The 15,626-nt window shown below is 53.2% G+C and overlaps 2 protein-coding genes across 16 annotated transcripts in view; one reads left to right on the top strand and one right to left on the bottom strand.

Moving 5' to 3' along the window:
- Prrt1b (proline rich transmembrane protein 1B) overlaps nucleotides 1-3,432 on the top strand; it is an 8,298-nt gene extending 4,866 nt beyond the window's left edge. The window contains exons 3-4 of the mRNA XM_021191945.2: nucleotides 615-758; nucleotides 1,920-3,432. Of these exons, the coding sequence (XP_021047604.1) occupies nucleotides 615-758; nucleotides 1,920-2,069 (294 nt within the window). The 3' untranslated portion in view covers nucleotides 2,070-3,432. The remainder of the gene's footprint in view (nucleotides 1-614; nucleotides 759-1,919) is intronic.
- A 3,571-nt stretch (nucleotides 3,433-7,003) lies between these two features.
- Rapgef1 (Rap guanine nucleotide exchange factor 1) overlaps nucleotides 7,004-15,626 on the bottom strand; it is a 116,591-nt gene continuing 107,968 nt past the window's right edge. For all 15 annotated transcript variants that reach the window (XM_021192051.1, XM_021192055.1, XM_021192053.1 and 12 more), the window contains 9 exons: nucleotides 14,106-14,198; nucleotides 13,275-13,460; nucleotides 12,741-12,825; nucleotides 12,505-12,599; nucleotides 11,297-11,375; nucleotides 11,093-11,194; nucleotides 10,528-10,625; nucleotides 9,822-9,950; nucleotides 7,004-9,410 (listed from right to left, as the gene is read on the bottom strand). In XM_021192051.1, coding sequence (XP_021047710.1) covers nucleotides 9,260-9,410; nucleotides 9,822-9,950; nucleotides 10,528-10,625; nucleotides 11,093-11,194; nucleotides 11,297-11,375; nucleotides 12,505-12,599; nucleotides 12,741-12,825; nucleotides 13,275-13,460; nucleotides 14,106-14,198 — 1,018 coding nt within the window. In that variant the 3' untranslated portion in view covers nucleotides 7,004-9,259. The remainder of the gene's footprint in view (nucleotides 9,411-9,821; nucleotides 9,951-10,527; nucleotides 10,626-11,092; nucleotides 11,195-11,296; nucleotides 11,376-12,504; nucleotides 12,600-12,740; nucleotides 12,826-13,274; nucleotides 13,461-14,105; nucleotides 14,199-15,626) is intronic.

Genomic DNA, 15,626 nt, shown 5'->3' with positions numbered 1-15,626 from the left:
CTGGCTGTCCTGGAACTCACTCTGTAGACCAGGCTGGCCTCGAACTCAGAAATCTGCCTGCCTCTGCCTCCCGAGTGCTGGGATTAAAGGCATGCGGCACCACTGCCTAGCTGCTTCTGATTTTTTTTTTTTTTAAAGATTTATTTACTTATTATATGTAAGTACACTGTAGCTGTCTTCAGACACACCAGAAGAGGGCGTCAGATCTTGTTACAGATGATTGTGAGCCATCATGTGGTTGCTGGGATTTGAACTCCGGACCTTCGGAAGAGCAGTCAGGTGCTCTTACCCACCGAGCCATCTCACCAACCCTGCTTCTGAGTCTTAAGTGCTAGAACTAGGTGACCCAAGCCTTTAACGCTAGCAGAAGCCTCTCAGGCTGGCGAATCTCCGGAGTTTCAGTCCAGCCAAATCCACCCTGTCGATGAAATGAAAGCAGGCAGCCCTAGGGTGCCAGTGGAGACTCTGAGCCTCACATCTGGTAGCCAGCTCTGGGCTACAATGTGTGCAGGACAGCGATGAGAGGATTCCTTCAGCGTGGGTGGGTGTGCGGAGGGGAAGTGGGTCAGCTTGAGTTTCCCTGGTTCTTCATGTTAAGTGGTTTTACCCCATAGTACGGCAGTCCCGTGGCTGGCGGGCCTGCTCCCATGCAAGTGGAGCACAGACCTCTGCCCAAGGACTTCATGATGGAGTCGGTGCTGGTGACCCTGTTCTGTTGCCTGCTCACGGGGATGATTGCCATTGTCTACTCCCATGAGGTAGGTGACCTGGAGGGACACACTCATAAGACACAACCTCTGACCCTGTGGGGACTTGTAGGGGTCCCATTCAGCAGCCAGAAGCCGGCAACCGGGCAGGACCCAGGAATGAACCTTGTGGGAACCTGGCCTTTCTTGTCTGTTTTTCTCCCCCCTTTTTTACCTGGGACCTCACTACCCGGGATCTGTTATGGCAATTTCTAAAACAAAAAAATGTCTAAGTGATGGATGAGGCCCAAGGTGTTGCATTTCAGCATCCTTTAGTCTGCCCATCACTCTGGCTGCTTCTGCTGCCCTGCTGTCTGGCGACCATCTGCCTGCCCACTACTCTATCTTGCTATCATGCATGTGTTCATCTGTTAATCCATCTCTCCACCCTCCCTCCCGCTAAGACACATCACGCCATCATTCAGCTACCCACCCTTCACCCACCCATCATCTATTAATTCATCTGCCTCTTCGCTTACCCACCTTCTGGTCTGTACTCACCTGCCCTTTCCTTGTTCGTTCCTCATTTGCATAGCTGTCCACCTCCCTCCACCTCTACCTCACTAGCTCCCCTCCCATCTTCTCCCCATTCCCTCCTTACTGTTCATACGCCCAGCACTGGGTTAGCCCCATCGGACTCACTGATAAAGGTGCCTTAACATCTGACAGAAGGCAAGCCTGTGTGTGTGGGTGGGTGCGCGCATGCATACATGCACATGTGTGTGTGTGTGTGTGTGTGTGTGTGTGTGTGTGCATGTATATGCTTACAAGTAACAACCTGGCCTTGCTGGGAAGTGGCAGGAGGTCTCAGGCCCAGGTCATCACTAGTCAGACCTGAGGGAAGCAAGCAGCTCAGAGGTAGGACGGTGAGGATGGTGACTTGTGGCTTTACCATCAGCTGTGGCCCAGGAAGGTCATTTAAGTCTGCTGGGCTTTCAGCCCCAGCACAGTGGGAGGCAATGGGATCTGAGCCAAGCTTGCGCACACTGCTCATGCTTGAGGCGCCTTTTCCGTGACTCCTGCGCCTCTACAAGGTTTGGTTCCCAGCATTCTCAGAATGTCAGTTTCTGGCCTGTGGCCCGGGCCTACCCTCTTAGGTGTGCTGATGGGGTTTGGTGGTGGGTAGAAGGGGATCATTTTTGGCACATTCCACCCTGGCCTGTCTCATTACAGACTCGAGCAGCCCTGGGCCGGGGTGACCTGGCCCAGGCAGAGGAAGCCTCAAAGAAGGCCCGCTCACTTGTGCTCTTCAGCCTGCTCTTCGGGGTCTTCGTGTCTACCAGCTGGGTTATCTATGTGGTGGTGGCCCTCTACCTTCCCTGAGGTCCAGGACATGCAGGTCAGGCTGTGGCCTTTCTGTGGACCCTGGTCCCCACTGGAGTAGCCAGCTGTTGCTTACCCAGGGCAAAGGGGAGGTGGGTTCAGAAGCCTCCTCCATGAGGCCTTGGGTAGGAGCCTAATCTGAGGGACACAGGCCCACACGGCCTGGAAGTCTTCCTGGGATGCCGGCCTTCACCGTTACTCTTGGAGAACGCAGAAGACTGAAGCCCTCACTGTCTTCAGAGTCTGTGGAAGGACATGGCAACCTCTAGCCCAGCTCAGGATCTGGCTACAGTCAGTGTGCACTCCCTGGGAGTTCCTGCCTGCTCTTACACCCTTGCCCATGCCTGGAGGGGCCGGGACTGCTATGTCAGTCAACAGAAAGTGGCAGAGCTGCCTGCCACTACCTTCTGTCTTCTGTCTATTTGCAGCGGAGTCCCAGGTCTCGCCTGCCCTCCTCCGAGCAGTCTGATGCCTGAGCACTTGAGCTTTGGTACACAGGATGCCTTATTTTCCAAGATTTTTTTATACAAACGTCTCTCTCTTCTCTTTACTGCTCTGTTGGACACCTGTCTGAGATGTTTGGCTTCTGTCTCTCCCTAGCTTCCTGCTCATTCTGTCTTTACAGTCACGGCTGCAAATAGGTGAACCAAGAGGTTTCAGACGTGTCAGTTGACTGAGCGCCTGTGCAATGGCCTGTGCTATGGCCTGTGCTCCATCCCTGGAATTACACAGATGGGGTGTGGCAGTGCATACCTGAATTCCCAAACCTTGAGCAGAAGGAACAGAAGTTCAAGGTCACCCTTGGCTATCCTGAAGCTGAAGGCAAGTCTGGGCTATATGAGACTGTCTCAAAAATAAACGAGAGGGTTAGCTGGGTCCCCAGTTAGGAAAGACTGTTGTGACTGGGGAGCGCTCTCAGACCAGGCCACCCCAGACAGAACAAATCCCAGCTGTCCTCATATGCGCTGGGGTCAAGTCCAGCTGGCTGTGAGACAGACTGTTGTCACAGGGGTCCCATCGCCAGCTCCCACGCAGGCTGGCCTTTCCTTCAGGTCCTGTTGCCCACAGCCACAGCCCCTGGGGCCCTAGACGCATCCCTAGAGTCTCCGTTAGGGACAGAGGTGGAATAAGGAAGTCAGCAGGACACAGGTCTGATCTGGAACTTGACCTTTAAAATGCATGACAGCCATATAGAGGAGGAAAAGATTTTTGGGGGCCTGGTAGATGCCTCAAAAGTACCTCATAGCACCCATCAGGCAACTTCACTGTTCTCAACACACCTTCTAAATAAACCACTGTGAGCCGGGCAGTGATGGCGCACACCTTTAATCCCAGCACTCGAGGAGGCAGAGGCAAGCAGATCTCTGTGAATTCGAGGTCAGCCTGGTCTAAAGAGCCAGTTCCAGGACAGTCAGTGCTACACAGAGAAACTCTGTCACAGCAAGCAAGTAAGCAAACAAGCCACCCCTTTGGAGGTGTGTGAGTCCCCCAGGCAATTGTATCAATCTGCTGTGGGGCTGGCAATGGCAGCCTGAAGCTCAGCATGATTAATGGGCTTCTTGCCTCTGGGCTTCAGGACACGTTGGCTGGTGGTCACCAACACTGCCAAGAATACCAGCACCAGGATCTCACCATGAAAGCTGCAGTGGCTGCCACTTGATGCTGTTGTGAAGTTGCAGCTGATATGAAAAACAAGAAGTAGGGTCTGGAGTGTGGGAAGCAGAGATGGAAGGCAGTGCTGTACACAAAGAATAGTCACCAACTAAAGTGGGGACCGGCTCTGCACTGTGTCCGAATATTCATCAGATAAAAGGGTGATGGTTTATCAGGTCAAGGCATTTGCCACCAAGTCTGATGAACCTCTAGAACCTGCATGGTGAAAGGAGAGAGTCAACTCCTCAGAGTTGTCTCCTGAGTACCACAGGAGCACAGGCATGTGCATACCTGCCCATCCTTATATACACACCCAAAAATAAATAAAAAATGTGTTAAAGGAAAACCAGAAGAGATGATTCTGCAGCTAGGATACCATGAAACAAACAAACGAATGAATGAATACAAAAATCAGAGGGCAACTTAGTAAAGTGACTGGATGCAAAATACATGTACAAAAATTATCTGTAACCACTTCCAAGTTGAAAATGAAAACTACTGCTCAAGCCGGGCGTGGTGGCACATGCCTTTAATCCCAGCACTCGGGAGGCAGAGGCAGGCGAATCTCTGAGTTCAAGGCCAGTCTGGTCTACAGAGTGAGTTCCAGGACAGCCAGGGCTATACAGAGAAACCCTGTCTCGGGGGTGGGGGTGGGGGGAAGAAAACTACTGCTCATTGAGCTGAGCAGGCTTGAATGGTCCAATGGGATGTGCTCTAAGCACTGCTGTGGGGTTCCGTGAGGGGAACTCAGGCAATCTTTGAGACATGTTAGGAAAGATTAATGTTTGCATTTGTGCCCCAGAGTGGACCCTGTACTACATCCCTCCACACCCTAATCACACCCACAGACAGCTTGACCCTCAGGAGTTCTGACATGACCAGTCTTACAGAAAATGCAGGGACAAAGAGTGGAGCAGAGACTGAAGAAAGGCCATCCAGAGACTGCCCCACCTAGGGACCATCTTATTTGCAGACACTAAACCCAGACAACATTGCTGATGCCAAGAAGTGCTTGCTGACAGGACCCTGGCATAGCTGTCCCCTGAGAGGCTCTCCCAGAGTCTGACCAATACAGATGTGGATGCTCACAGCCAGCCATTGGACTGAGCTCAGGGACCCCAGTGGAGGAGTTAGAGGAAGGACTGAAGGAGCTGAAGGGATTGTAACCCATAGGAAGAGCAATAATATCGACCAACCAGACCCTCCAGAGCTCCCAGGGACTAAACCACCAACCAAAGAGTACACATGGAGGGACCCATGGCTCCAGCTGCATATGTAGTAGGGACTGCCTTATCTGGCATCAATGGGAGGGGAGGCCCTTGGTCCTGTGGAGGCTCCATGCCCCAGGGTAGGGGGATGCTAGGGGAGTGAGGCAGGAGTGGGTGGATAGGGGAGCACCTCATAGAGGCAGGGGGAATGAGGGGTGGGATAGGGGGTTTGTGGAGGGGAAACTGGGAAGGGGGACATTTGATATGTAAATAAAAAGATTTGTCTGGATATTGATATGGCCTAGTGGTTAAGGACACCTGAAATATATGCACACAGAAATACAGGCAAGTACAATGCCCACACACAAAATTATCTATAAAGATACGGCTATCTATAGATCTATCTATCTTTTTGTTTTGTTGAGACAGGGTTTCTGTGCACAGCTCCAGCAGTCTGCCTGCCTCAGCTTCTCAAGTGATGAGATTAGAAGCGTGGGCAAAAATAAATCTTAAATAAGCCAAAAGTGGAGAACTGAAGATATCTGATGTTAGCGTCTGGCCTCCACATGCACACACACAGACCTATGTGCATGCACCCACAGATAATGTGCATGCACTCAGACCCATGTGCACACGCACACACATGCACACACACACTTACTTGCAGTCACACAGACACATGCATGCGCGTGCGCGCACACACACACACACACACACACACACACACACACACACACACAGGTACTACTGCGATTTGAACAGTAACCGCCTTACATCAGTGATTGGCTGAGATCAGATGACTCGTCTGGGAGTCTCCGTGTGTAGCTGAGGCTCAATGTACATCTGACATCTTTACAATACTAGGTCATAAAATGAGACATTTTATGAATATAATTGTTTGCATGTGCTGTAGCACTGGGGATTGAACCTAGGACTACATGCATGCTAGGTATGCTTACCACTGAGCTACATGTTCAGCCCTTCCATCTGTGTCTTTTACAGCATCTGAGTGCTTGATGGTTTCCTGTGCGGAATCTAGCAGACTCATTAGCTTCCGTGTTTCTTTGATGCTATTAGAACTAAAGCCCTTCCTGTTTTCTCTCCTTTTTAAGCCCATGTAGTTTGACACATCTGCTGAAGTTCCTGGTCACATGATGCTGTAAATTCCTGTATTTTGCTATTTTCCTTTTCAGTGTTTTTAATGTGTTGTGTTTTGTTGCACTGGCTACAACTGCACACATTGCCTTTTGATCCCAGAATGGTAGAAGTATGGATTCTGAACTGTCTCTGATCATAGAAAGATGGCTTTCAATTTTTCACTTTTGTAAAAAAATTAATCAAGTCCTATAGTCCTAGTTTCTTAAGCATTACAAAAAATAACATGGATGTCAGATTTTGAAGTGGTTTTCATGTATCAACTCATAAGTAGTAAAATGAATTCTATTGCTATGGTAACTATATTGACTTTAATACATTATTTTATTTTATTTTGAGACAAGGAAGGTCTATGTCCCCAGCAGAAGAGGACATCAGATTTGTAACTGGAGTTACAAATTGTAGGTGTTGGGAGTTGAACCCAGGTCTTCTGCAAGAGCAGCCAATATTTTTAACTGCTAAGCTGTCTCTCCAGCCTCTGACTCCATCTCTGTAGAGTCAGGTGCTGGCTGTGACCTCCTGGTGTTCTGGGTGCGGTACTTCATTCCCAGGGTCTGAAGACATTCCATGGGTCTGAAAACCACTTGGTCTTCCTCAACACTTGCATTCGGAAAGACACAGGAAAGAGCGACCCTCGGAAGCCCAGGGAAGGCAGAGTTTTAGAGCCACTCTCAGGGTGGGAGGGCACGACTCTTGGGCGTGCATGGTGCTTGTGCATTTATTTCTATCCTTCCTGTGCGAGTCTGTATGTGGCCATCAGCGTACCACTTGCAGGAGTCAGCTCTCTTCTGCACATGGGCTCCCAATGCCTACCGGAGTCCTCAGGTCCCACCATACCCCTCCCCTTCACCCAGGTCACAAACAGCAGGGACTGGCCCAATGCAGCCAGATACAGAAAGCATGGACACAGACATGGCATCAGACGGGCTTTTGTCTGTTTATTTTTCTTTCATATAAAAGTTGCGCGCTTGTTCTGTCTGTAGGAAGATGCACTGTCAGACAGGTTAGTGGGGGGTTTATATTACAGTGCCACACTGGGAGGCATGGAACAGGTGTCTCGGCTTAAGGGCCAGCCAGATGGGGTGTTTGCTTGCCCTACCCACAGGTAATGGCTGGCCTCTGCTGGGAACCGACGTGTCCATGTTACTTAGTGTGTATACAAAGACTTATCTTCATAGCTCTCCCAGACCCCGCCACTAAAAAACAGACATGTGGAAGCCAGGCTGCCTGAACACTGGGCTCAGCCGCAGCCAGAGACAGGTGACTGGGGAAGCCTGCTGGCTAATAAGTTAAACCCACACATCGCACCTCGATATCCCACACGGAAACTCCAGAGCTGCTCTGGCTCTTGACTTAGTCTGCCTAAGGCTCCCAGGGTTGTTGGAGGTCTAGAAGGTGAGCTCTCCTTCTGTCCAGCTCATGCTTGGGAACCAGTAGACAAGAGACCACAGACCCACTCTGTTGGCTGCAGCACCAGTAGACTAGGCCTCAGGTCGGCCTGTGCTACACAGGGAGGCTGCAGGGGCCTCTACAGCGCTGGGAGGAAGGACCTCGTGTGCAGTGTTCCCCACTTGCACACTGCAGCACTTAGAGCTGGTGAAGGACAGGAAGTAGGAGCAAAGACTGAAATGAAAGGACCTGTAAAACAAACCAAAGACCCACATGACTGCTCACAAGCCGGACTCCACACACACTCCTTAAACAATCCAATTCTAGCTTCTGCCAGAGGGAGCTGACCAAGGGGCTGTTTACAGATGGCCCCTCTCTATTTACAGCACAAATAAACAGAAGAGGGGCCCACAGTTCTTATTTGATAAAAGCTGCTAAACAAAACAAAACAAACCAAAACCCGGGAGGTTTCAGAGTGACAGTTGTTTCAAACGAGTACCGGCCAGCAGCTGCCGCTGGCATTTCTTCTGCTCTGCGGACTCGAGGAAGCACAGAGATCCCGGGATCCGTTTGACCAAGCCCCATCACCAGAAGAGAAGGGAGCTTGTCCATGCAAAGCTAACGAGGTATGGTGCAGGACCAGCAGCACCTCTGGATTCTGACCTGCACCCTGCCATTTAGCCCACAGTGGTGGCCACGGAGCCATGGCCAGGGAGATCCTAGCCCTGAGCCTGAACAGATTGTCAACCTCAGCAGCAGGGGGTGGCTCTGCCACCTGTCTGGAATCAGGAGACCTCTGGAGGCCCTCATATCCTAGGCCTGCTTAGACTTCTTGGGAACAACAGACACTCCCAGAGAGCAAAAAGGGACTAGGAACCTGCTGGCTGCGAGGGGTGGGGCAAAGTAGGGGGGAAGCCCATAGGCCTGGAAGGGACAGGAGATGGCATTAAGGCACACAGCAAGCATGGAGGGGCTGCTTGCCTCTCTAGGTCACTAAAGATCCTCACTCTCTGAAGCACAGCCTTGGCCCCGGCTCAGCACAAACTGTCCCTTCTGCCTCCTTTTCCTGATCCCCAGAGTACCGGTGATGTGGGCTGGGGCTGGGGCTGGACCAGTGGTGGGCAACAGGCCGGAAGGTGCTACTGGTGCTGCTGCTGTCAGCCCAGCAGGTGAGCCTTGGTTAGTGGCTGTGCATGGCAGGACGGAGCTGGGGCCACTGCTGTGAGAAGTGTCAGCTCTGTGGCTCTTGCCTACCACCCACCATACTTTCCGGGCCAGGTTGACATGCCTCACTCCCCATGTTTAAAAAACAGGAAGTGGGCAGCCCAAGATGCCTGCGTGGTCCTTTTCTACCGCCTTCTGTCTCCCAGCCATAGCTCCCCTGGCTCCAGGCTCCCGGAGGCAGTCTACCCAAGGGTCTTGGGGCCTCTACTTATCTGCCACTTAAGGGGGCCAGAGCGGCCTTGGGAGGAGTGAAGCCTGCCATTCCCCTGGTCTGCTGCTCAGGTTTCTTCTGCTCCCCAGTTGCAGGGGAGAGTAGGGAACAGGAGGGAGCACTGACAGAAAACAGAAAACAAAACCAGACCAGGGGCCACCAGTACACAGCCAGCCCTGAGGCCTGCCAGTCAGCTCATTGTGAACCCTGGGACTTTAGCCATAGGGAAGGAGGCAGGAAACTGGCCAGGAGACTCAGGTGCTGCCACACAGCCAGGCAAGGACAGGCTGAGGCTGGGACGGTCCAGGTCCTCTCCTGGCTACTTGAGTGTTCTCACAGCCAGCCTGCTCCTAGGTCTTCTCTTCGCGGTCTGTTTTTCGCCTTGTTATGTTCCTAGGCTTGATCTTCAGAGAGAGCTCCCACAGGGCTTCCTCGGCCAGGTGGTCGCTGAAGTCATTGAAGAAATTTATGATGTCGTCGTTCCTCCGGATTTCATAGTGCCTGGTGGGAGAGGGGCAGTCAGAGAGCCCAGGGCTAGCTTTGCCTGGTAGAGTCACTGCTACCTAAGCCAACAGGGTTAGGTAGCCCAAAGCATTCAGTACCACAACAGAGTGAGCAGCCCGCTGTGTGCTCCGGCCTCACCCACATCCTGAGTGGGGTGATGTTGAAGCCTGCCCCTTCTTGTGGCCTGGGGAGTACCTGCTTCCTGACTTGTAATTGGAGGACAAGCTAGCCAGGATCTAGGCTGGGGACCAGACCAAGAATTGAGCCCTTTATGTGGATTTCCCCATGTTGTCCTGGTAAAATCCTAGGGAGCAGGGACTAAACTCCATCCTACAGGTGCAGGCTCCCGACTCTCTGGGCTGTGCCCCTCCCTGGAGTGGAGCCAGGCAGGAACTAGACAGCACTTACGCCTGCTGGAAGCACCGCATGCTGTCCAAGATGTTGAACTGTTGCCACCGCTTGGAGAAGTTTACTTTCCCGTCAATATAATCTGGGTTTCCCAGGTGAACGAAGGTCAGGTCTTGCAGGATCAGACCTCTGAGGGGATAAAGGCAGAAGGCATCATGTGTTGGGGACAGAGTAGAAGGTAGCTATGTGCTGGCTTTGCCACCAGGACCTGATGACAACTGTGGTCCATGACACGTCTCTGTTGAACCCCAGAGCAAGCCAGGGCACACTTTTAGGCATTCTTCCAACCTACATGAAACTTCACTGGGTCAGAACCCCTTGTGGATCCCTTAAGAATGAGCTCAGTACTGACAAGCCTGGAGTACTTGTAAATCCTGGCTATGGAGGACTGTGAGGCCGACCTGGCTACAGGGTCAGACAGGGATGTGGTTGCTAATGCCAAACTGTTAACTGAGCAATCTAATAGACTAAAGTCAAAGCAGGGGCTGGAGTTGGCTCAGTGGCTGTGTGTGCTTACTGACTTTGCAGAAGACTTGGGTTGGGTTCCCAACACCCACATGGCCACTCATACCTACTGCTAACTCCAGTTCTAGGAAATCCCTCTTGAGACATCTGTGAGCTACTGTACATACACTGACAGAGGGACCCGAGCTGTCTGCACTGTCAGGCGTGGTGACTGAAAGGGGGAGGGAGGGAGACGACTCACAGGTACGGTATACATGGGGGCTCCACCTCTGAGAGAGCAGCCCGGTAGGCTCGGAAGGAGGATGAGCTGTCAATCAACGTGCAGTACTCAGCCAGGCCCTGCAGGATAGGGGTGAGTTAGTGTGATATGTCCTGATGCCCACAACATGCCAGACACAAGCCCCGTGGACCCCTGCTAATGTCAGCTAACCTCTGTGGCAGGGTCTCAGGCCTGTGTGCAATCCTGTGGGTGGTATGAGCACATGTCCTCAGAGAGGCCCTTCTCAGGAGCTCATGTGTCCTTTCATCTTGCCCTCAGTGTGCTAGATGAAACCCACCCAGCAGGCCCAATGCAGTGCCAAGCTCAGAGCAGCCACTTGGATGGATGGGCTAAAGAATGGACTCTACAGGTGAAGCCGAGACCCAGCACAGGGACAGGTAACAACCCCACAGCCAACCATGAAAGCCCTTGGACCTGCTGACTTCTCCAGCCACTGGAATCTGAAGTGGGGGAGGCAGAGGTCTTGGTCACACAGAGGTGAGGAGCCAGATGGGGATCCAGCCTGCCCAGACTTCCCAGCACCCACCTCTGAGGTCTGCCGCTGCCACTCCAGCCTGCGGATGGGGGCCGAGTCTACTGCTGAGAGAATGGCCAGGTAGGAGTTGAAGTTGTTGAGCTTGCGCAGGTGCTGTGCGGAGAGTCGGTGGTGAGGGCTGGGGTAGGGACCGCATAGGGTGGGGCTCTAGCCTCCCCAGGAGAGCAGGAGAGCCCCGGGCATGGAGTCAGTTACCTTCATGATCTTGATGAACTTGAGGAGCAGCCTCTCCCGGTCCTGGGCCTTCTCCTGCAGCATGATGATGGACCGCACCCTGCGGGAAAGGACCAGGTAAGCAACAGCTGAGCTCACCATCCTCCACTGGCTCAGTGGCCCTGGCAGATGAAATATGTGTGACCCCCGTGCCAGTTGTCACAAGTTCTTACCCACCAGGAGCCCAAAGCTCAAGCATGAGCCTGGTCCCTGATCTCAGGGTGTGTACTATATTCCGGAACAGTTCTTCTTCTGCAGAGGAGGCTGCAGAGGGGGCCTGCATCTTCTCAGCAGGCACTATGAGAAAAGTACTATGAGGCCTTGCTGCTGGCTCAGAAACCAGCTACAGAGGAGTAGGAAACCATTTTGCCAGTCAGTGGGGGATGGAAACTCAGGACCTTAGCAGTAACGGAGGCTGAAGCCCAAGGCAAGCCTCATGTTCTTCTGTTGACCTCAGGGTGGCTTCAGTCTCCTGTGGTTTACAAAGGCCACTGCAGTGTTACTTGGGGTGACACCTCTCCTATCCCGTAGAGAGCACCTGTGTCAGGGACCTGTCAGAGACCACGGCTCCAAAAGGTAAGCAGTGGTGCTTATCTGCCTCAGACTGGAGTGGTGGCTACTGCTGAGGGGCGGGTGCTTCCCACACCAAGAACACAGAGAAGCAATGAGACCTTTCCCTAGGGCCATGGCAGGCATGTGGGGCAGGGTCAATGCAGTAGGAGGTGGAGGCACCTGGTCTAATCTTGAAATGGCAAAGTGAGTAGGTCATAGACACACTGTGGACCTCCATTCTGCTTTCAGAATTCAGACACAAGGTAGGTGGTGGCACACCCCTTTAATCCCAGCACTTGTGGGGCAGAGGCAGGTGGTGTCTGAGTTCAAGGAAAGCTAGGGCTATGTAGAGAGACAACTCCCTAATGTCTTACAGGAACTACAGAGGCAATGAGCAACAATGATGGAAGGTACCTCCTCCTCCAGGTAGGGCAGACACTACTAATTGATCCTGGCACTTTTCCCTGCACTGCAGAGCCTATGGTGCCACCCCAGCCAGCTCTGCCTTCTCTTTGCTGCTCACAGTTCAAGGCTAATGCCCACAGACTCTGGAAATACCCAAGGACTACCACTTGACCTCTCTGCCAAGGAAGTCTCAACTGTCCCATGCACACCACTGAGCAAACGCTGCGTCTCACCAGTAGGACATGTTGTTGAAGTGCTCTGTGAACTGGGTCAGATTGGGGCTCTTCTCCTCATTCTGCTCTTTGGCCCAAAGCAAAACTTCAGGAATCTGTGTAGAAACAGAATGACAGCACTGCAGTCTCTGGTGCTCCTGGGTCTGGGTGTGGGGCTCTCCATGGGGACAGCCAGCAGCAGCAGCAGCTTCCAGGCAGAGAGTTAGCTGCCTCCCTGCAGGGCCACTAAGTCATACCTCTATCTTGTAGAAAAGCTCAGCGTCCAGCAGTGTCAGCTGCTCGGCTATCTCGTGGCTGTGGAAATCATGCAAGGTTCCTGGCCTGGAACACAGCATAAGCATGGTTGGGCAAGGCTGCAGGCTTTAGCTCCAGTGGTCCCTTCTGGACCACAGGGCTGCACTCTGGGTAGCTGGCCTCCTGCTCTGCCCCTCCCACCTCCCACCTGACACCCCCAGCCCCCCCCCCCCAGCTGGCAAAGAGAAGGAAAGGCTCCCCAGGCCTATAGGAGCCAGGATGGTACAAGAGGCAACATCAGTATGTGGACTCCAGAGCTGGCCAAAGCCCAGAGCAGTTATGTCCTGTCTATGCAGCTCCATCTGTTTTTCTGGCAACATGGGATTCCTTGCTCCACATGGGCCATGGAGAGAGGCCCAGCAATGGGTACCCAGGGCCTGTCCCTGAGGCACCTAATCACAGGGCTATGGGAAAGGCAGCTGCTGGGCTTAGCTCTGACCTCCAGTGTGGGGCTGGGTGAGATGCTGGCTTCTCACCTGGCTGCAACACCCCTGGCTGCCAGAGGCTGGTCGGAATGGGCACACCTGAGGAGCTTCTTCTGGTCCACCTTGTCCAGAATGTTCTTCCGGAGTACTCTGGCCAGGCTGAGCTCTCCGCTGCACACTAGGCGGAAGACCAGCTCCATCAGCAGCTTCAGGATCTCCTCTGTCAGCTCCACCAGGCTAAGGGCCAAGGGCACTTGGTAAAAGGCAGGCTAGGGCCCCAGTTGAGGATGCCAGCCACCCACATTCTCCACAGCGCTGGGGGTGGTCTTTCTGCAACAGGTCCCTGCCAACTCACTCTACAACTGACTCTACACTTGTCGCTCTTTCTCCGCCCTGGAGGAGTTCCTGGTCTAACCCAGTGATGAGATGTCAGGCAGGTGTCTGTAGAAGACTGTCATCTCCACTGAGCTCCTCCATTCCTTAACCTTACACAGCCACCATACAAGAGCAAGATGCCACTGGAGGGCAAGCCTTCAGAGGTGGCACACCCACAACAGGCTTAATTAAGTATGGAAGTGGCAGGGGTCATGGAGATGCAGCCTCTTCCACTTGGCCCCTATGCTGCTATGAGTGTGTCTCCACACAGTAAGAAGAGTCCCAGGTAGGGCAGGGACTCACTCTATCAGGAACTCCAGATCTAACCCCCACCCTCCCAGAGCTGGGATGAAGCAATGGCATCAGCGAGCAGCCATCTGTGAAACGTAATGGCTGTGTGATCCAGGTGAGGGAGCCCACAGGCCTCTGGCTCGCTAGCGGCCTGTTGCAATGCACACAGGCATGACCATCTGTAGCCACTCCTGGAACCCGGGGCAAGGCACTCACCAGAGCTCATCCACCACTCGCACCAGCACAAAGAATGTGTTCTTGCTCACTCGCTTCTTGAACGTGTCAGCAAAGGGAGAGAACTTCTCGTACGTGAAGTGTGGGTTAAGGTTCACAGGCAGGATCTGCAGGGAATGCTAATTCTACCCCACCCCCGTCAGCCACACGTGATGCTGGGATGCCTGTGAGTGAAGGCTTGGCTTATAGAAGTAAAGGCCTGTCCAGTGTGCAGGAGGAATGTGCAAAGCCACAATCCAGCCTGGGTTACTGGCTTCAGAAGCTGTTCCTGAATGCTGCCTTCCGGTCTGCAGGACCAACTCTGGCACCACCCAGGCTGTATGTGTGTTGGACCTGAGTGCTGTTATACTGAAGGTCATGGTGTGTGGACTCAGGTAGAGGGAGCAGGTCTTTGTGGGCCCAGAGAGTGAACAGGCCTGAAAGGCCTTCCTCTATATTCTATGGACTTCCATCTGCAGATCATTTCTCCAGCCATATGGCCACAATGGTGGGTATTCCTGGGAACTTGTGCCTTGGAAAGCCAGGCTGGTCCATCTTCCTGGGGGAAGGAGACCTGCATGGCAGCCCTCACAGCTGACCCTGACTGCTGAAGCTGGGGTCTACTTTGGAGATTATGGCTTCCTGCTGCTTGCTCTTCTGTTTCTACCAGGTCTCCACATCCTCTCCATCCCCCCATGATCCCTGACATGGGTCTTGGCACTTAAGGGGAGCCACACCAAATGGATGGTCTGCCTGGGCCCCAGCAGAGCCTGCCCCAGGACTCCAGGAGGAAATGCCTCCATGAGCTTGCTGGCCGAGGCTAATGGGGAAGGGCTGAGAAACTGACCAGGCAGCGGAAGTGGGAGTGGGAGCATACAGGCCAGTTGCCCAGTCTCCATTTCAAGGGTGCCATTATACAACAAATAAAAGTGGTCCCACAGTTAAGTGGGATCCCACAGGTAAATGTGTGTTAGACTTGGCATGTTCCTGGTGGATGTAACTGACAATCTTTCAGTTAGGCCAGGCCCTAGCAGGTGCTCAGAGTCTACAAACAGGGAGTGACCACAACTGTGCTGACAGACCACGGTTAGTCAGGGTCAGACTGAGCAGAGGAGGTGTGTGTGGAGGAGGTGTGCCCTCAGAAGGGTTAGGGCACACAGGAATGTGGAGAGCTGCCCAGTGACAGCAGCTGTCCAGCAGATGGCGGTCACAGGCTATGTGGCTGGGAGGTGGCCTAGTAGCTGGTTTCCAGGTAGGCCAAGGACAAAGAAAGAGGAACAGGCAGCAAAAGTGGGTTCTTCTAAGACCACAAAGTCTTGTCCACTAACCCAGGGAGTGACAGTCCCCAAGGGTGAATCCTGAAGTGGGGCAAAGCCTAGCTGGGGTGGAGGCGCTGTCTACTCTCAGACCAGGGCAGTACTGACGGGGCAGAGGGGGGGGCAGGGCTACCTTGCAGTCCAGTCTCTTAAGAGTCTCTCTCTCTCTCTCTCTCTCTCTCTCTCTCTCTCTCTCTCTCTCTCTCTC

The sequence above is a fragment of the Mus pahari genome, chromosome 3 (genome assembly GCF_900095145.1).
Source record: "Mus pahari chromosome 3, PAHARI_EIJ_v1.1, whole genome shotgun sequence".
NCBI classification, from domain to species: domain Eukaryota; kingdom Metazoa; phylum Chordata; class Mammalia; order Rodentia; family Muridae; genus Mus; species Mus pahari.
This window is presented reverse-complemented; position numbering and strand designations above follow the sequence as displayed.